Below are 19877 nucleotides of genomic sequence, written 5' to 3'. Positions count from 1 at the left end.
CCGGGTTAATTTTAGCTAGGGTTGCTGGAGCAGAAAACCATAAGGTGCTGTTAAACATCCGTGTTACTACTGTTCTCCATGCCATGGGTTGTGGAGGAGCACAGGTTGCTATGCAGGAGGTTAACCCTCGCCTCAGCCGGCTTCCCCACCTACCTGCCAGGTGTTAACATCGCTGAGAAAAATCCCGGTGCTGGTCCCCTTCTCCGGACGAGCTGCAGCCGGGCTGCTGCACCCACAAGTCAGGGCAGAAGCCAAGAGACCCTGGATCCCTCCTCCCAAGTCACACCAAACAATCATGGAACGGTGTGTGTCAGAAGGGACCTCAAAGCCATCCAGTGCCACCCCTGCCATGGGCAGGGACACCTCCCACTGGATCAGGGGCTCCAAGCCCCATCCAACCTGGCCTGGAACCCCTCCAGGGATGGGGCAGCCACCCCTGCTCTGGGCAACCTGGGCCAGGGCCTCCCCATCCTCACAAGGGAACACTTCTCTCCAAGATCTCATCTCAATCCCCCCTCTTTCAGCTGAAAACCATTCCCCTCATCCTCTCCCTGCCCTCCCTGATCCAGAGCCCCTCCCCAGCTTTCCTGGAGCCCCTTTCAGCACTGGAAGCTGCTCTAAGGTCTCCCCGCAGCCTCCTCTTCTCCAGGCTGAACAACCCCAGCTCTCTCAGCCTGTCCTTGGAGGGAGGTTCTCCAGCTCTCGGATCCTCAGCTGGCATGAGTGGGGAGTGGGCACACTGGTAACCAGTGATGGACAATATTAACAATCTCCATCCCTGGAGGGGTTCAAAAAGCGGGTAGAGGTGGCACTTTGGGCCAAGGTTTAGCAGGCAGGGGGAGGTTTGGCTGATGGGTGGACTGGATGAGCTAAGAGGGATTTTCCAACCTCAATGATTCTATGATTAATTGCAACACAATTGGGTTTATTGCTGTTGTCTTTCCAACAAACCTGCCCTGGACCACCACAGGAACAGATGGCAAATGAGCAAGGGACCTCCCACACAGGTTTAATTGCTTGCTTCGTATTTGTTGAGGTCATACCCTAAACATGCAGCAGCCGTGCCACCTTCCACCCCTCTTCTAACCGGTGTTGGAGAGTTCAGCCAACACAGCAACGCAGGGGCCTAATGAAGCCCCTGTTGATAAAGGTCTTCAGGGATGCTGAGCCCAGGAGACCATCTGTGCCCAGGGACCGAGGGCTCTTGCCCAAGACGGAGGGGTGAAACCACCAAAGGGGCCCTCCCAGGGGAGCACCAAGGCGTCCCAAGTGGGGCAGGAGGCCCTGCACCTCATGACACGTGAGCTGGAGGACGCGTATGCTGGCATCCAGCTTCAGGCGTGATGCTCAGGACCTCCCCCACCTGAGGAGCAGCTGGGACATCGCACAGTGGTTGGAGACCAGTGGGCATGATGCTTTTGGATGGGAGATCCAACATCTCTCCCTACTCCTTCAAGCGCTGCATCCCCACACCACATTCTCCTCCTCATTTCCCTCCCCCTTCAATGCTGATAATCAGGAGTTATGAACCATGACCAGCCTGGACGTAATGACAGCTATTAAATAAAGTGGAATGCAAACAAAAAGATTAAGCCCACGATTAATTATTAAGAGGCAGGAAAGTCTAAGCCAGCTGAAAGCGTGCCCAGCGCTCCGCAGTGGTGGGTCGTCCCCCTGCCTGGGAGCAGGGAGAAAGCATCACGCAGGATCCAGCCCCCCCAGAGAGGGACCCATCACCAGCTCGGTGGCCTCAAACAAAGCCCTCCTCCCCACCAACCTCCCACTGGTGCACAGGTGTCCTGTGGGTCAGCCAACTGCTGGTGATGCAAAGCAGTGTGAAACTGCTGTGGGTTGTCACGAGCCCTAGGTGGGAGTTTGGAGCAGCATCTTCTCCTAGGAATCAGTCCAGAGCAAGGGAAAGCCTAACGGCTTCCTCTTCTTGCACGGGTGTTGAACGGCATAGAGGTAGGACGTGTACTGCAGCTCTGGCATAACCAGTCTCTGGCAGGTTCTCAGAGTCCTGTTGTCTAAGCCTTGGTTGAGGTTGTATCCGAGGATATCCGCAGCCCCTGACTGGTAAGGCATGAGAGCTTTGTTCTTGATGTGGTTCCTCCCCACTGCCTCCTGCTCTGAGAGACAGATCTCCAGGAGCTCCTTCTGCCTCATTCGCAGGCGATTCACCTCCTTCTCCAGCGATTTGAGTCCTATGGTCTCCTCAATTGTCCTCCAGAAGCTTTGGTTGAAATGCAGGTAGAGCTTCCAGTCCAGTGAGCACCACGTTTTTACCCTCTCCTTGCTTTCTGGAGTCAAGGTCTGGACCGTGTCCTGGCTTCTGGAATTGAGCTTAAAGTAAACCACGTCATCCAGATCCCAGCACAAAGTGTGCTTCAAGAGGATCATGGACTCATCAAAATAGTCTGCTATCAAAATCAGGTGGAAGTTCTGTTCAATCTCCTTCAGGACCCTCTGGATGTACTTTTCGTCGTCCACTGCATTGTTATTGTAGCCAAAATCAAACCACATGATATTCCTGGCGTAGATGTTTTGCTGGTGATACCTGTGATGGTAATACTTCAAGGGTGATAGCAAGTACTCGTTCACGTCCTTGGAGAGTCTGAAGGCAGGGGCGTCGCTCCTGTAGTAGACATAGGAAGACTCCATCAGAGGAATGGGGTTCCTCAGGATGGAGAAGTAGAAGGTGTCCGCTGCCATCACTTTTCGCACCTATTTGTGGTGAGGAAGAAGAAAAGTTGTTAGTCCAGAGGCACTGCTTGTTCCACCAGATTTCTCTGCAGGTGTCGTGGCTCTTTCTTACCTCCGAGGGGTTGAACCGCAGGTGGTTGCACATGATGTTGTAGTTCTGTCCTATGACTTCAAATTCCTCCACAAAGTGGGCCCTGAAGGTCTCTGGGTAGCCCAGGTGGAAGAGCTGGTCAGCCGGGAGGGCCACAGTGAGGTTGTACCTCTCCGCAAACCTGAACATTATGTTCAGGACGGTGCTGCTGGCCGTCTTGTGGGTCTTGAGGAACATGACGTTAGTCTTGGCGTGGCAAGGTGTGGAAGGTATCAGCAGCTCCTCCGGCTTCTTCAGGGTGGCAGCAGATGGGGTTAACTGCCCCTCCGGTGTCGTACCCTGCCTCCAAGACCTGGAAAAGCCAAACCCAGTGGGTTCTCCTCCTGATACCACACCTGCAGGTGGTACAAAGCACCAACCCAAACAAGCCCCAACCCTTAGGCATCAATGTTGGATGGTTTTCTGCTGTTCCAAGTCCTCACTTACCCAAAGCCTTCAGCTTGATTCCTTTTTCTTTTCTCTGTGCAGCTGATTCTGCTCAAATATGATTCTAGGACCTAACTTTGGGCTGCCACCCATCAAATATCAGCCTAAACCCCGCGAGAGTTAAATCGAGCCTCACAGGTCAGACCCTTGCTGCCCTGGGCAGATGAAGTCAGGCAACCCTTCTTCTGCTTCACTTACGTGTAACGTTTATTCTTCATGTGGAAGAGTCCTGACAGGAAGAGGAGTCCCACGCAAAGCTTGAAAATGATGAGATATTTGATGTACCTGGAAAGAAAGCAGAGTTGGAGTGGATATTTATCAGATAGTCCTTACCAGTCCTTAGCCCATCCAGTCCCACCCCTGCCATGGGCAGGGACACCTCCCACTGGATCAGGGGCTCCAAGCCCCATCCAACCTGGCCTTGAACCCCTCCAGGGATGGGGCAGCCACCCCTGCTCTGGGCAGCCTGGGCCAGGACCTCCCCACCCTCCCAGCAAAACGTTTCTCCCTAAAATCTCATCTCAATCTCCCCTCTTGCAGTTGAAAATCTTTTCCCTCATCCTATCCCTGCCCTCCCTGACCCAGAGCACCTCCCCAGCTTTCCTGGAGCCCCTTTCAGCACTGGAAGCTGCTCTAGGATCTCATATGGGAGGTTCTCCAGCCCTTGGATCATCTCCGTGGCCTCCTCTGGACTCTCTCCAACAGCTCCATGTCCTCCCTGTGCTGAGGACTCCAGAGCTGGACCCAGGGCTCCAGGTGGGTCTCTCAGAGCGGAGCAGAGGGGCAGGATCCCCTCCCTCCCTGCTGGTCCCACTTGAAGCTTTTCTCAGCAACCACCAAGCACTAGTAACCAAAGCTCTGAGGGGTACAAGGATTTCCTTGGTAAGAAATCCAAGTGGCTCCAGCAATCGCGCCGCTCCATAAGACGGAAATCTCAAAGACACAAAACTCTCCTAAGCAGCCAAATCAGAGCAGTGAGCAGGGCTGGTGCCGGAGGTTCAACTCGCCTTTCCACCCGGTGCCGTGCCACCTCCCAGCCAGGAAGAAAACATGGAAAACTACTTCTTAGGTCGCACTTGGAGGTGCCACTAGGGATGCTTTAAGGCTTGGGACAACCTTCTCATTCATTTGGCTTAAGCTGAAAATAACAGACCTCCGTGTCGACCTAACGAGGTTCTGTCAAATTAAGAGACCTGGAATACAGGAAGGAAACCTTCATGGCAAAATTAATCTCTGCCCCGGAGCAAATTAACTAATTCTCCAGGTTAAGAACAATTCATAGGGATTAACCAAGCCCACAAGCCCCGTTTAATTCTGCACCCACAGCCCCAACCTCCCTGTCCCTTTACCTTGTGGCGCACCCAGGGTTTTTCATGCTGTGCGTTAGGAGATGTCTCCTTTGCAAATTGACTCCAATACACCTTTATCTACAGGCTCCTCCAGCTCTTGGAGAACACGCCTTTATTTTCAGCATCCCATCGCTGTTATAAATGGCTGGAATAGGAGAGGGCAGAGGGAGTGGCCAGGTGTTCCCAGGGGTGGGGGGAAGTTAATTAATAAGCCAAGAGAAACTCTTTCAGAACACAACATTCCCACAAGGACAAAGAGCTGCCTGGAAGATGGGGTTCTGGTGGCTTTGCAGGACAGTAAGGATTTAGCGGGGGGTCCTTAGGGGGGTGTTTCCTTGCTGGGGTTGGGAGGTGGGGGCTGACAGCAGGATCTGGGCAGGGTGCTGGTGGCTGGAGGAGGGCATCGTCAGCCCCTTCGTCACCCCGCACACCCTCGCATCCCTTGTTCCGAGCCCCTTCCCTGCCCGGTGCTGGGCTCAGAGCCTTTCCTCCTCTTCTTCCTCTGCGGTTCAAGGAGTCGAATTCTCCGCCAGACACATTAGGCAACGGGAAATTAGGGACTACAGCAAAACAGGAACGATGTTCACCTGCCACAGGTTCTTCTTAGAACACTTAGTCTCCAAACTCTTTCCCAGTGAAAATGCAATAATTGCAGCTGGAGATTAAACGCTCAGAGACTTCGCTGTGTCCAGGCCTCGGGAGAGAGAGCTCCTGCTCCTCAGCAGGTGTTATTTTAGTCTACAAAGCGACTTTCTGATGTTATTAACAACCATTACAACTTGCATTCCACAGGAATCTGAGATTCTACCACGGTTCCTGTGTGCCAGCACTTCACAAACTGGGTTTGATGGCTGCAAACTGTCCGGAGAGAGCAGGCTTTGTCCTGTGGGTCTGGAGATGGGGCAATCCCCCTGCTTCCCACGCTGCGGATTAAGTCAATGCTCTCTTCATCTGGGCCACAAAAGGTTTCTCCACATCTCCCAGCCTGCCTTTTAGCTGTAGCTTTTGGTCTTTCATGGCCATGAGGTGTCATGGTTGCCTTCCCTTCCACACCCACGGTGCCAACGTCAGACTCTGGTGGCCCAACCTGCCACACGGAGAGCAAAGTCCTCTGTGTTCCAGCATCCCTCACCTCTGTTGCTACATCTATCCAGCATTTCTTTTGCAATCGCAGCTTCCTCAGGCCAGGCCCAACTCCAATGCTAATCAAAATTCAGAGATTAGCGACGTTTAGGGTTGCTTTCCTTGAGTTTCTTGGCAGAACATGAGCCAACGCACAGTTCTACAAAGAATTTCTAGGGCTACTCTTGGCACGGCATCAGCTGCTGCTGGCAGGGGGGGTCACGTTTAACAGGTTCCTTTCTCCTGTTACCTTCCACGTCAGCGGTGCCATTTCTTGTTCAGAAGCCGGTAGAGCCCACAAATCCCAACAGCCCATTTTTTTTTTTTTACTCTTTTACAATTGATTCATGGCTCTCTCCCAGGGCGCCGGACACAAACCACCAGCTGTGGTTCCACAGAAGAATACGGTGGCACGCAGAAACGCTTGGCTTCCCGTGGGGTCGGGCTGCTCCGAGACTGGAAGAATGAGTCATGAATTCTGACGCAGGATTAGGTCGCTGGGCAGGATGCTGAGTTCCGAGCTCCATGTCTTCACTTCACGCTGAGGGGAGAGGGTGGTGGGGCAGCCCCCGAGGGCAGCTCAGCCCCACGCAGCAGGATGGGGAGGAGAATCGGTGGAGTAAAAGAGCAGAACCTCGCAGGTTTAACAGGTAAAGCCAAAACCACGTGTGTGAGCAAAGCAAAACAAGGAATTCATTCACTACTTCCCATGGCAGCCACCCTGGGGAAAGCAGGGCTCCATCACACCTAACTTTGACTTGGGAAGCAGACACTGACTCTGAATCCTTCTTCCTTCTCCCTCTCTTTGTGTTTGATAGGAATGGTTGGACTCAATGATCCGGTGGGTCTCTTCCAACCTGGTTATTCTATGATTCTATGATTCTCTCAGCTTTTACAGCATCGCGCGGTGTGGGGTATCCCCCAGCTCAGTCCCAGTCGCGTCCCCTCCCAGCTTCTTGCACAACCCCAGCCTGGTGGGGCAGCATGAGGAGCAGAAAAGAAAAGCTAGCGCTGCTCAGCACCAGCTGCACCATCCCTGTGCCACCAGCACTGGTCACAGGCCCAAAACACAGCATTGCAGAAGCTACTTATGAAGAAAACATCTCGTAGCCCAGGCAAAACCAGTACAGAGAGTCAAGCAGTCCCTTACTGGCCCAGAAAACCATTGCTTCAAAGCACTGGGCATCCACACCCACAGCAGTGTGATATTTAAGTCTGTTCCAGAAAAAAAAACAGAATTTGGGACAAGAAATTCCTACTATGAGGATTTTTGATAAAAAAAACCAAACAAACCCTCCCACATATGTGTACCCACCCTGTTTCTCACTCCTATAGACAACAGGGAACCAGTGGTTGAAAGCATCACTGAGAACATAGAAGAGAAGGATAATATTGTAGAGTTATTGAGTTGCTTGGTTGGAAAAGAACTTTGAGATCACCGAGCACCGAGCCCAGGGGGACAACCCCTTCCCTGGTTGGTGTTTAAGGTCTAGGAAAGATACTACAAAACATCTCTATGAGGATTCCTGCCTTCTCTGCCCTCGGGGTAACTGCTCCGCTGCTTAGTTGAGAGGGTAAACTTACATTGAGCTTAGGGATCTTCATGTGTAAGGAAGATGGTTAAATGTAGCCGTGCCAGGACTCCCCTGGCCAGCACGAGGCCAGACGCCAGCCCCATCGCCCTCCCCGCCGCTCTCCATATGTAGCTGAAAAAAAGCAGGGTGGAAAATTCCACTTCTCAAAAAGAACCATTCACATGTAAAGCCTGCGTTTTAAACAATTATAGTCAGTAGTTTAGGGGTGAAAAAAAAGAGAAAGAATGGTGTAGGAAAAAGGCAGAGAATATAAACAGCCTGATCCGGAAAGAACGAGCTGCATCAGCTTAACTTGGCCCAAAGCAAATCCTGTGGCTTCTTCTCTAACAACATCAGGGACTTTCCATATTTTATACCCCCCAATGCAAAAGCAGCACGGCCCGGACGCGTCTCACACTCAGTTTTCTCTTTGCTAACGATGGCATCGTTCATAGAATCGTAAAGGCTAGAAAAGCCCTCTCGGCTCACCCAGTCCAACCATCAGCCCAACCTCCCCGTGCCGGCTGAACCACGGCCCAAAGTGCCACCTCTACGTGGTTTTTAAGCAGCTCCAGGGATAAAAAGTCCACCCCTGCCCTGGGCAGCCTCTGCCAGGGCTTCACCGCTTTGTCAGGAAAGAAATTTTTCCTAATATCCAATCTAAACCTCTCCTGGTGCAACTTGAGATGGAACATCTAATTCACCGCAGCGTGGAAGAGCAGAAATGACTGGAAAGCAGCTAATGGAGAAGATGGTCACTGGGTAAGACAATCGCCTTTCCTTGCTATTTGGATGTTATTTTGCTGTAGAAGGTGACCAGGCTGGTATGACACAATTCACCTTGGGCAAATCCCTGGTGGCTTTTCCCACCCCCCTGCTTCCTCTGGATACAATAAAGCCTCAGTTAAGGGAGTTGATATGTAAATACGGATGCAACCTGCAAACACTGAGCGGACAAGAAGATGATTCATGCAGAGGGGGCTCGGCCAGCCCCCTGATGACAGGATGGCTACGTGGACTGTACACCAAACTGCAAATGATAATCCCTTCTGCCATCTCGAACCAGATGAACTGCAGCAAAAAACACAAACAACAAAAAAAAAATTCATCTTAAAGTAGAACAGTCTGGTTGGAAGGGCCCTGCAAGGACCATCTGGTCTAACTGGTGACCTGTCCTGTTCAGGGATGACCAGAAGTCAATACTAAGGGCATTGTCCATGTGCTTCTCAAACAATTACAGGCTTGGGGCATCAACCACCTCTTCAGGAATCCTCTTCCAGTGTCTGACTACCCTCTCTGTAAAGAAACGCTTCTTCACATCCAGTCTGAACCTCCCCTAGTGTAGATTGGAACCATCGGGTGAGGCCATCGCAATGCTGAGTGCAGCGGGACAACCCCCTCTCCTCACCGGCTGGTTCTGCTCTTTGGTGGCCCCAGGATGCGGTTTGTCCTCTCGGCTGCCAGGGCGCTGCTGGCTCCTCCGGAGCTGCCCCCCCAGGCCCCTTTCTGCAGGGCTGCTCCCAGCTGCTCCTCTCCCAGTTTGTACTGGTGCCCGGCCTTACTCCATCCCAGGTGCGGAATCCGGCACTTGGACTGGTCAAACCTCCTGCCACTGCTGATTGTCTGATGCTTCAGGTGTCCAGATCCCTCTGCAAGGCCTCCTCCCCACAAGGGAGTCAGCAGCACCTCCCAGTTTGGTACCATCAGCAAACTGGCTAATGGTCCAGGCTAATGGGCCTCGTACAGGCCCAGGCTGCTCCAAGCCCCATCCAACCTGGCCTTGAACCCCTCCAGGGATGGGGCAGCCACACCTGCTCCAGGCAACCTGGGCCAGGGCCTCCCCACCCTCACAGAAAACATTTCTGCCTAAGATCTCATCTCCATCTCCCCTCTTGCAGCTCGAAACCGTTCCCCCTCGTCCTACCCCTGCATCCACACACAATATCTGTGTGCTTGGTTTCAGTGTTCACATTAACCTGAAAACCCACGTGGTCAAACCCAGCAACATGCTCTCCTTCAGAAAGAAGAGCACAGAAGAACCATGTTCCTTTACTGAATCACAGAATCATAGAATCACCAGGTTGGAAGAGACCCAGAGGATCATCGAGTCCAACCATTCCTATCAAACACTAACCCATGTCCCTCAGCGCCTCGTCCCTTAAACCCCTCCAGGGAAGGGGACTCAACCCCCTCCCTGGGCAGCCTCCAGCAGTGCCCAATCACCCTTTCTGTGAAAATTTTTTTCCTAATGTCCAGCCTGAACCTCCCCTGGCAGAGCTTGAGGCCATTCCCTCTTGTCCTGTCCCCTGGTTCCATCCCAGAGAAGAAACAAGACACGGAGCATTCCACACGCCTGCTTAACCCATCAGTTTGTTTATGGCTAAAGTGCAGTCACCGAGCTAGAGACGCCTCGTGCGACAGAACCTGCTCCCTTCTCAGTGCGTGTCGCCCTCGGGAGCCGGGGGCAGCGTCTTGTAGGGATTGAGGATCCCTTTGGGGTCCAACATGGCTTTGAAGCGCTGCATCAGCCGGACGGCCTCGCGGGGTTTGCTGTACTCGATGAACTGCTTTTTCTTGAAGCCCAGCCCGTGCTCGGCACTGATGCTGCCGCTGCACCGCGCGGTCCACTCGTACACGAACGGCTCGATGGCGTCCAGCAGGGAACGGCTGTAGGACTCCGACGTGATGTTCAAGTGCAAGTTTCCATCTCCTAGAAGAAACCATCGCAGAGATGGGTGTGTAAGAAACGCTCGGTGGCCCTGCAGTGGAAACTCATTACTGCCTCCTCCACGGATTCAAACAACGAGGCATTTGTCAGTCTCCAAATGGCACAAAAAAGGTCAAGTTCACTGTCCTTCTACAAACATTAGGCCTCTCCGTGCCCAAATAATTCAAATAGGACCTTTGTTTTTCCATGCTTTCAGTGCAATATTTGAGGAAGTGTTGCGCGTTAAGCTCCTTTCAAACTCCAGCTCTTGTGATTTACAACTCAAACAACCATGCCACATTAATTATCATCCAGAAGTCTCCCCTAACACGATTTCTTAATGATCCCTAGGTCTGAAGATGGCTCTTCATCCCTTTCTCTCTCCCTATTATGTTTGTGCAATGTTCTACACGCACTGTGGTCAACAGAGACAAAGCAAGTAAAATATTTCTCCTCCTGCCGCCTGCGTGTGGTGGGATTTGATGAAGCACGTAGTTACACACAAAGATAAACACAACTGTACCCTGTCGTTCCCATTCCCACTCCGGAACCTCTTCCTGCACCCCCCGTACACAGCTTAATCCTCTATACCAAGAGCTACCAGAGGCAGCCTTTGTTAGGCAGACGTGTCTCTCCATGTCTTTTAAATCAGCCCAATCAAGCAGCGCTGAAGAGTTTGTTGTATTTTTTGTTCAGTGGGGCAGCTCTCCTGAGCTACCAGTTTACCAAAATCAAAGGAGCTTCAAAGCATTCTGACAAATCATAGAATCATAGAATAACCAGGTTGGAAGAGACCCACCGGATCAGAGTCCAACCATTCCCATCAAACACTAAACCATGTCCCTCAGCACCTCATCCACCCGTCCCTTAAACCCCTCCAGGGAAGGGGACTCAACCCCCTCCCTGGGCAGCCTCTGCCAGGGACCAATGACCCTTTCTGTGAAATATTTTTTCCCAATGTTCAGCCTGAACCTCCCCTGGCGGAGCTTGAGGCCATTCCCTCTCGTCCTGTCCCCTGTCACTTGGGATGCACCGGCCTTTCCATGCATTATGTTTATTGCTCTCTTTTGGAGGCTTAATGGCTCAGACATAATTGATTTCCAATCACTTTGATGAAGAAAGTCTTTAGCTACCAAATGTATCCAAGTACCTTAATCAAATCCATCATAAAATCATAGAGTGATTTGGGTTAGAAGGGACCTCAAAGCCCATCCAGTCCCACCTCTGCCACGGGCAGGGACACCTCCCGCTGGATCAGGGGCTCCAAGCCCCATCCAGCCTGGCCTTGAACCCCTCCAGGGATGGGGCAGCCACAGCTCCTTCTTATGTCCAGTCTAAATCTGCCCCTCTCCAGTTTATCCCCGTTCCCCCTCATCCTCTCACTCCAAGCCTTTGGGAACAGTCCCTCCTCAGCTTTCTTGTAGCCCCTTCAGGCACTGGAAGGTCGCTATAAGGTCTCCTCAGAGCCTTCTCTTCTCCAGGCTGAACAAGCCCAGCTCTCTCAGCCTGTCCTCGGATGGGAGAACGATGCAGTTAAACAACCTGCACCCTTAAACAAAAGCACAGAGCAAGCAGATACAGATGACCAGTTCAGTGGCTCGCTGGCAACCGGCCATTAATATGGAATACAGGCTGAAAGCAGCAAAATTCAGAGTTCCTTATACACCCTCCTCCTCTGAGAACTCGCAGCTGAGCTGGAGTCCCCGTGCCTGGAGGGGCTCAGAATACATGGAGGTGGCACTTTGGTCTGTGGTTCAGCAGGCACGGAGGGATTGGGCTGATGGTTGGACTGGATGAGCCAAGAGGGCTTTTCCAGCTGCAATGATTCTATTTAATCTATTCCTCTCACTAATCAAAAATTAAAATGAAAAACTAATTAAAGCAACCTTTCAAACTACTGGGAAGTCGCGCAGCAAAACCCAAAGCACAAAAGGACAAGCATGTCCTTCCCCAGCGCCTGCGCTCACCCAAGTGGCCGTAGCCCACCACGTTCTTGGCGCTCTGGCCCAGGCGAGCCCTCATGTCCATCACCAGGTCATACAGCTTCCCCACAGGCAGCGAGACGTCGTACTTGTAGACGTAACCATCATGAGTGAGGGCCTCAGTGATCCTCTCCCGCAGGCTCCACAGCGCCTGGTGAACCCAAGAGCAAAGAAACCCAAATAAACCAAGTACCTCTGGGGTTCCAGGCTTTGTGGCATGGAGGTATAAAAAAAAAAGCCTGGATTCTTTGCATTTAACATCAACGTCTGGTTTCCCTCAATATCTTCTGCCTCTTGGAAGCCAGAAAAACACTTTCTGGGCCGCGTTGTACATGAAGCAAAGCATCAACTCTTCAGTCTTATCATTACCCAGGCAGAAAGAACACGGGCACAGCCGTTCTCTCCAAACCTGGCCTGGGTTGCTGAGGAGGCAGGGATGTGCCTCCTCCAGTTTAGTACCACGAGGGGTGGTTTGGGAGCTGGGACTAGAAGAATCATACAATTATTTGGGTTGGAACGGACCTTAAAGCCCATCCAGTTCTAGCCGCCTGCAACGGGCAGGAACATCTCCCACTGGACCAGGCTGCTCAAGGACCATCCAGCCTGGCCTTGAAACACGGGTTAGTGTAAAGGAGTCATGTTCCCTGCACAGACACAGATCACTCTCCTTCCTACCAACGCACTCTGTGTCCAACTTGTTCCAAGAGACCCCAGCCAACACCTCTAAGATGCTGCCATGCTGTCCTACAGCACCTTACTCGCTTCTGGCCTCACTGACAGCTCAGTTTCTGGTTTAGGTCCCACCCCAGCGGCTACTCAAAGATGTGACTCATTATTCCGATCTACTTAAAAGGGCAAAAGTCCACTGAAACTGCACATACTCAGGCCTGTGGGGAAGAATCAGCTGTGGGAAGTGTCCCTTACTCAACACAACAAATAAGCTCCCGTTGCCACTTGGGGACCTTGATACCAAACGTCAGTCTGAGCACTTCCCTATTAAAAACGCAAATCCGAGCAGAGAATCGTGACAAAGAGTTTTGCGCAAGAGGAAATGATGACTTGCCTTGACTTTCTTATCATCTGTTGCAACAGTTCCATCAGTCACCAAACCAGAAGCCAGGACCTGCTCGAGGAAACTGTTCAATTTCTCTTCATCGTGGGTTGAGTTGGAGCCCGAAGTTTCAACTAAAACATAAAAAGGGCTGCCTAAAAGTGAGGGAGAACAGAGTAAGCAGATGCTCTAGGGTAAAAGCAGAGCAATTTAGCGCAGGTTCTAGAGCTTTCCCAAGCCTGGCACGTGCCATGAGGTTGCTCTACTGCCCAGATCTTCTGGACCCAAGCAGAACGACACCTCAAGTGGCTCCTATGGCACTTCACTCGCACTTGGCCTGCCACTGCTTTTCAAAAACTAGCAGTTTTGTTGGAACAAGCAGAACTAAAAAGCCTTATCTTTAAAGACTTGCACCAAAGAACTGGAGCCCTGCGTTCGGTTCTGCAGTCCCCAGCACAGGAAGGACATGGAGCTGTTGGAGCGTGTCCAGAGGAGTTGGAGATTATTTGAGGGCTGGTGCTCCTCCTGTACGAGGACAGGCTGGGAGAGTTGGGGTTGTTCAGCCTGGAGAAGAGGAGGCTGTGGGGAGACCTTAGAGAAGCTTCCAGTGCTGAAAGGGGCTCCAGGAAAGCTGGGGAGGGGCTCTGGATCAGGGAGCGCAGGGATAGGATGAGGGGAATGGTTTTCAGCTGAAAGAGGAGAGATGGAGATGACATCTTAGTGAGAAATGTTTTGCTGTGAGTGTGGGGAGGCCCTGGCCCAGGTTGCCCAGAGCAGGGGTGGCTGCCCCATCCCTGGAGGGGTTCAAGGCCAGGCTGGATGGGGCTTGGAGCCCCTGATCCAGAGGGAGGTGTCCCTGGGATGGGCTGGATGGGCTTTGAGCTCTCTTCCAACCCAAATCATTCCATGATTCTACAAAATGTGTTTGGAATTGAATATTGGGTAAAAAACAATGAGAGATGTCCACACACTCACTGATGTAGAGACATAATAATGAGCTTAAAAACCCTTGAGCAGCAAAATGTCTCTTCCTACAGCACAAATGTCTCTGGTACCTGTCACCGGGTTGGACAGCTCGAGGTATTTCTCAACCAATTCCATGCACTTCTCATCCATGAACTCAAAGGCAGACAGGATCTCTCCCAGCATGGCTCTGCAGGTTGTAAATGTTTCCAGCACCTTAGGAAAACTCTGACACCCTTTGGACAGAACACAGGAGGCAATGAGAAACAAAATACAGACCCCCAAACACTGTAAAATGTTTTAAAACCCCTGCCAGGCTTCAAGCCGCCTTTCCTATCTCCAGAAAACATGAGCACCTGCCCCATGGGGGTTTAGAGCTGCAGCTCCTGACGGTTTGAGCCAGGGGAGGTTTTGGAGCGGAGCAAGAGAGGATACAGCAATTAGAGTTTGCTGAGCAAAGACCTCTGGAACGTGCCAAGATAGTTTGTCCAAAGCACCTGCTGCACTCCCAGCTTCCAGCACAGGCAGGAAGGCAGCCCGGAAGAATCACAGAATCACCAGGTTGGAAGAGACCCACTGGATCATTGAGTCCAACCATTCCCATCAAACACTAACCCATGTCCCTCAGCACCTCGTCCACCCGTCCCTTAAACCCCTCCAGGGAAGGGGACTCAACCCCCTCCCTGGGCAGCCTCTGCCAGGGACCAATCACCCTTTCCGTGAAGAAATGTTTTCCTAATGTCCAGCCTGACCCTCCCCTGGTGGAGCTTGAGGCCATTCCCTCTCGTCCTGTTCCCTGTCCCTTGGGAGAAGAGCCCAGCTCCCTCCTCTCCACAACCTCCTCTCAGGGAGTTGGAGAGAGCAATGAGGTCTCCAAGGAAGGAACCGAAAGGCCACAGGGTATATCCATAGTATAAATGTGTGAAACACCCGCACAGGTATCAAAACACACCACCCCCTGCTCTTTCTCAGGAACAAATTGATGCTGGTAGCGACACTGAAACTCATCAGTGCTTTCCTCTCCATCCCCACACCCTCCCCAGCCTCTGATTTCAGGTGTGAAAATCTCAATATCAGCCCCTACCTAGAAACGCCAAATTCACAGCCTTAGGCTTCTGAGGACACAGGATGGAGACAGCAGTGATAACGCCCAGTGTCCCCTCAGAGCCAATGAAAAGCTGCTTCAGATCGTAGCCAGTGTTGTCCTTGCGCAGAGACGTCAAACAATCCAGAACGGAGCCATCAGCCAGCACCTGCGGGAACACGGGGACCCAATCAGAGTCTCTTCTTTCTTGTTCGCCTGGGACACATGAAAAAAAGAAGCAGAAAAGTCTAGGGGAAGCCTCAGGTAGGATCTACAGGGGAGAAAGAGTGATGAGACTGTGGGAACGGGCTGCTGTGGGTGTCACAGGATCATGGAATCAATGGGTTTGAAGGGACCTCAAAGCCCATCCAGTCCCACCCCTGCCATGGGCAGGGACACCTCCCACTGGATCAGGGGCTCCAAGCCCCATCCAACCTGGCCTTGAACCCCTCCAGGGATGGGGCAGCCACCCCTGCTCTGGGCAGCCTGGGCCAGGGCCTCCCCACCCTCACAGAGAAACATTTCTGCCTAAGATCTCACCTCAATCTCCCCTCTTTAGGCTCAAAACCATTCTCCTCATCCCATCCCTGCCCTCCCTGATCCAGAGCCCCTCCCCAGCTTTCCTGGAGCCCCTTTCAGCACTGGAAGCTGCTCTAAGGTCTCTCCACAGCCACTTGTGTGAAGACACTTGTTGATTCTTCAGAAAAGAGCCGTGCCGGGAAATATTAACAGCAGAGGTCTGGAGAGGAATTTATCTACCTCACAGACAGCTAAGGTCTAGAAGAGTAGGAATCAGTAGGAATGAGAAGTTTCAACACAGCAGGGAACGACCAGGTACTCGCCTTACCACTTCCAGCCCTAGCACCGTCCCTCGGAGGGAGCCGTATCTCAAGAGCCGCAAGCCTCCGGCATTCGTGGCCACATTCCCACCGATGTGGCAGCTCCCTTTCGCCCCCAGATCAAGTGGCATGATAAAGCCCTGCTCCTCCACGTACTCATTGAGCTTCTCCAAGATGCAGCCGGCTTGGCACACAAGGATTCCTGGAAGAGAAATGTTCTGCTACGAGCCGGTTCCCAAGAAGAAGGTGCCTCCTTAAGAGGTGGGATGAGTACAAGCAATCACCTTTTCCTCCAAAATGTTCTGGGATTGAATTTAAACCCAAAATCAGTGTGTGGACAATACCAGACATTGTCCTACCTCTCCTCAGGCCCAGGGGAACTTTGCTGTTGCCCTGATATCAGGTACCCATGACATCGGACAGGCGAGGAGGTCTCCCCTCAGCCTCCTCTTCTCCAGGCTACCTCAGGTCCCTCAGCCACCTCTCAGAACTCTTGTTCTCCAGCCCCTTCCCCAGCTCTGTTCCCTTCTCTGGACACGCTCCTGCCCCTCAATATCCTTCTTGGAGTGAGGGGACCAAAACTGAACCCAGGATTCCAGGTGCAGCCACCCCAAAGCCAAGTCCAGGGGGACAATCTCTTCCCTGCTCCTGCTGGCCACCCCAGGGCTGATCCCAGCCAGGATGCTGGTGCCCTTCTTGGCCACCTGGGCCACTGCTGGCTCATGTACAGCTGCTTTCAACCAACACCCCCAGGTCCTTTTCCACCAGGCACCTTTCCAGCTGCTCTTCCCCAAGCCTGGAGCTGCACGGGGTTCTGCTCCACCTGTTTGGGTTCTCATTTCATTTACGAGCAGGTAGGAGGGTGTCCATGTTTCTCTTATCTTTTTCATCCTCTTTCTGCCACTAGATTTATTTTCACACCTGCTGCTGTTCTAACCTCAGCGCGACAGCAGCAGCACAGGGGAAACAAATCCCTGCTGCCCCGGCAGGGTTGAACCGTGCTGATGCTGCAGTCATAGCCTCCAGAAGAAGAGCTAGTTCAGGGCTGGAGGCTCATTCCAGGGCCTCACATCCCTACGATCCGTACCAGACACCTTGTTGAAGCTGATGATCCGGTTCATGAGAGCAGTGGAGAGAATGATCTCATCGAAGATGGGAACGCTGCCCCCGACGAGGCCCGTGTTGCCCCCCTGCGGGGTCACCGCCAGGTTCTTCTCGTAGCAGTACCTGGAAAGGAAAAGGTTTCAGAGGTTTTACACATCCCAAGGCCACAACCCAGGCTGCTGAAAGAGTTTCACCTCCTCGTGAACGTCTGCTGTTAAATTAAGCAGTGTTTAGGCTCAAGAATAAATTGGCCCCAAGAGACAGTTCCCTGCAGAGGGGAGAATCACAGAATCACCAGGTTGGAAGAGACCCACCGGATCATCGAGTCCAACCATTCCTATCAAACACTAACCCATGTCCCTCAGCACCTCGTCCACCCGTCCCTTAAACCCCTCCAGGGAAGGGGACTCAACCCCCTCCCTGGGCAGCCTGTTCCAGTTCAGCTCCTCACAGACTCACCCAGTGCTGAGCAAAGGAACCAGCGCTGGGGTCACCCCTGCACAGATCTGGCTGGGCTTTAAGTCATAACTGCCCTCCTCCTCCCCTGAGAAATGAATGTCCTGCAGCAGGGAAGGATGCACAGCCACGCTTCACCTGCTTCATCGTCCAGCCCATCGCATCCTCTCCAAACCCAACATTCCTGCACAAGGAAGGCTGCAGAAGCCCTGGCTTCACTGTTCCCTGGTTTAACAGAGCCAGGAGCAGCGCACGCAGCCTTCAGCTTGAGGCATGTGGAGACCCACAGATGCCCAAACAGAGCTGCGCCCACAGCCCTGAACAAGGGAAGTGTAGAATCATGGAGTGGTTTGGGTTGGAAGGGACCTCAAAGCCCACCCAGTCCCACCCCTGCCATGGGCAGGGACACCTCCCACTGGATCAGGGGCTCCAAGCCCCATCCAACCCGGCCTTGGACCCCTCCAGGGATGGGGCAGCCACCCCTGCTCTGGGCAGCCTGGGTCAGGGCCTCCCCACAAAGTCAAGCACATGTTACCTGAGCACTTGAGACACCTCAGCTGTCGTCTGTGGCTTCAACAGCAGCTTGCTAGAGCCTGCAAGGGAAGCAAGGGATGCTCAGGGCAAGCTGCGGGGTCTAGAGAAGCTGGAAAGAAACAGGGCAGCGAAGCAGCATGTCTGGAATAACAACAACGCCGCCTCCAGTGTGACAGGGAGTATAGACTCATGGGATAGTTTGGGTTGGAAGGAACCTTAAAGATCATGCAGTTCCACCCCTGCCATGGGCAGGGGCACCTCCCACTGGATCAGGGGCTCCAAGCCCCATCCAACCTGGCCTTGAACCCCTCCAGGGATGGGGCAGCCACCCCTGCTCTGGGCAGCCTGGACCCTCATAACGAAGAATTTCTTCCCAATGTCTAATCTAAATCTTCCCCCTTCCAATTTAAAGCCATTTCCCCTCATCCTGTCGCTCCAGGCTCTCAAAAAGCCCCTCCCCAGCTTTCCTGGAGCCCCTTTCAGCCCTGGAAGCTGCTCTAAGGCCTCCCTGGAGCCTTCTCTCCCCCAGGTTGAACAGCCCCAGCTCTCCCAGCCTGTCCCCACAGCAGCTGCTCGGCCCTCGGTCATTATTGTGGCTCCTCTGGACTCTGTCCCGTCCCAGCTCGTCAGGATCGATGCCGATCATTGCCTCGCGGCCCTGACGAAGGTCATCGCTTTGCGAGACTCCAAACCGAGTCACACACAGTTGGATTTGCAGCATTTTCAGTATCGCTCCTTTAGCTAAAAGGTAACACATCCCACTTTCTGCAAGAGAAACCGATCCTGGAAAGAAGCTCTTGCTGGATTTGGCTCTGGCTCTGCCTGACCCGGCGCTGGAGGCAGGGAAAGGCTGCAAAGAGGGTCAATTACAGCAGATGCATCTGCTCAGCACAGATCAGAGTGAGCACGAGGGGTTGTCATCACGTAATAGCAACAACTCCTTGTGTCAGCGGAGCTGGAGCGAGGCCAGAGGGGACGGTAGAGTCCTAGGATAGACTCCTGGGATGGTTTGGGCTGGAAGGGACCTTGGAGGCTCCAGTTTTGGGGCCCTGGAGCTCCAAGAGCCGCCAGCTCAGAGATGATGCGAGCAGCCCCATTCAAGGCCAGGCTGGGGGAGCTGGGGCTGTTCAAATGGAGAAGAGAAGCCTCAGGGGAGGCCTCAGAGCAGCTTCCAGCGCTGAAAGGGGCTCCAGGAAAGCTGGGGGGGGGCTCTGGATCAGGGAGGGCAGGGCTGGGGCTGGGGGGGGTTGATCAGCCGGTGTCCCCGGGTCTCCCGGCGGCCTCACCGCGCAGCGAGCGCAGCCAGTCGGTGTTTCGGGGCTCCAGCTCGGCGGGGTCGGTGCTGGCCCGGCCGGGCAGGGCTCGCTCGAAGAACGCCAGGTCGCCGGCGCCGAGCGGGGCGAAGGGCAGGCGCTGCAGGCCGAGCCCCCGCCGGCCGCACGGGGCCAGGGCGGCCAGCCGCGCGCTCGCCACGGGCCCCATTCCACTCGCCACGGGCCCCATTCCACTCGCCACGGGCCCCGCGCTGCTCTCCCACCCCCGGCCCGGCCGGCGCTGCGGGCCCCCGCGAGCCCCGCGGACACAGCGCCACCGGGCCGCCGGGTCCTAGCGCCGCCCGCCTGGGACCGCGCGGGGCCGCTGGGTCCTAGCCCCCGCCCTAAACCCGCGCCCGCCCGGAGCCGCTGGGTCCTAGCGCCCCCCCCCCCCCCCCCCCCGAAACCCGCTATAGCACAGAGCCGCTGGGTCCTAGCGCCCCCCCCCCCCCCCCCGAAACCCGCGATAGTACAGAGCCGCTGGGTCCTAGCGCCCGCCGCCTGGGACTGCACGGAGCC

At 53.7% G+C, this 19877-nt stretch overlaps 2 protein-coding genes across 4 annotated transcripts in view; both read right to left on the bottom strand.

The window, feature by feature from the left end:
• Positions 1–19877, bottom strand: part of SNED1 (sushi, nidogen and EGF like domains 1) — a 120568-nt gene that overhangs the window by 59955 nt on the left and 40736 nt on the right. The window lies entirely within an intron of this gene.
• Positions 909–19627, bottom strand: LOC138724871 (D-2-hydroxyglutarate dehydrogenase, mitochondrial-like). 2 transcript variants are annotated; one of them, XM_069865242.1, is made up of 10 exons: positions 19332–19627; positions 18047–18104; positions 17039–17178; positions 15960–16153; positions 15113–15281; positions 14121–14264; positions 13078–13220; positions 12000–12165; positions 7336–10035; positions 4703–6966 (listed from the first exon to the last, which is right to left on the bottom strand). In XM_069865242.1, exons 1-9 carry the CDS (start codon positions 19546–19548, stop codon positions 9761–9763), a joined length of 1506 nt encoding a protein of 501 aa, XP_069721343.1. In that variant the 5' UTR covers positions 19549–19627; the 3' UTR covers positions 4703–6966; positions 7336–9760. The 2 variants fall into 2 exon arrangements, with proteins under 2 accessions (XP_069721344.1, XP_069721343.1); XM_069865243.1 differs by lacking the exons at positions 12000–12165; positions 13078–13220; positions 14121–14264; ... (3 more) ...; positions 18047–18104; positions 19332–19627 and adding exons at positions 909–2724; positions 2816–3146; positions 3479–3565 and having other exon boundaries at positions 4630–6966; positions 7336–9107.

Source organism: Phaenicophaeus curvirostris, chromosome 10 (genome assembly GCF_032191515.1).
Source record: "Phaenicophaeus curvirostris isolate KB17595 chromosome 10, BPBGC_Pcur_1.0, whole genome shotgun sequence".
Taxonomy (NCBI): domain Eukaryota; kingdom Metazoa; phylum Chordata; class Aves; order Cuculiformes; family Cuculidae; genus Phaenicophaeus; species Phaenicophaeus curvirostris.
Note: the sequence above shows the minus strand (reverse complement) of the source record. Positions and strands in the feature narration are given on the sequence as shown.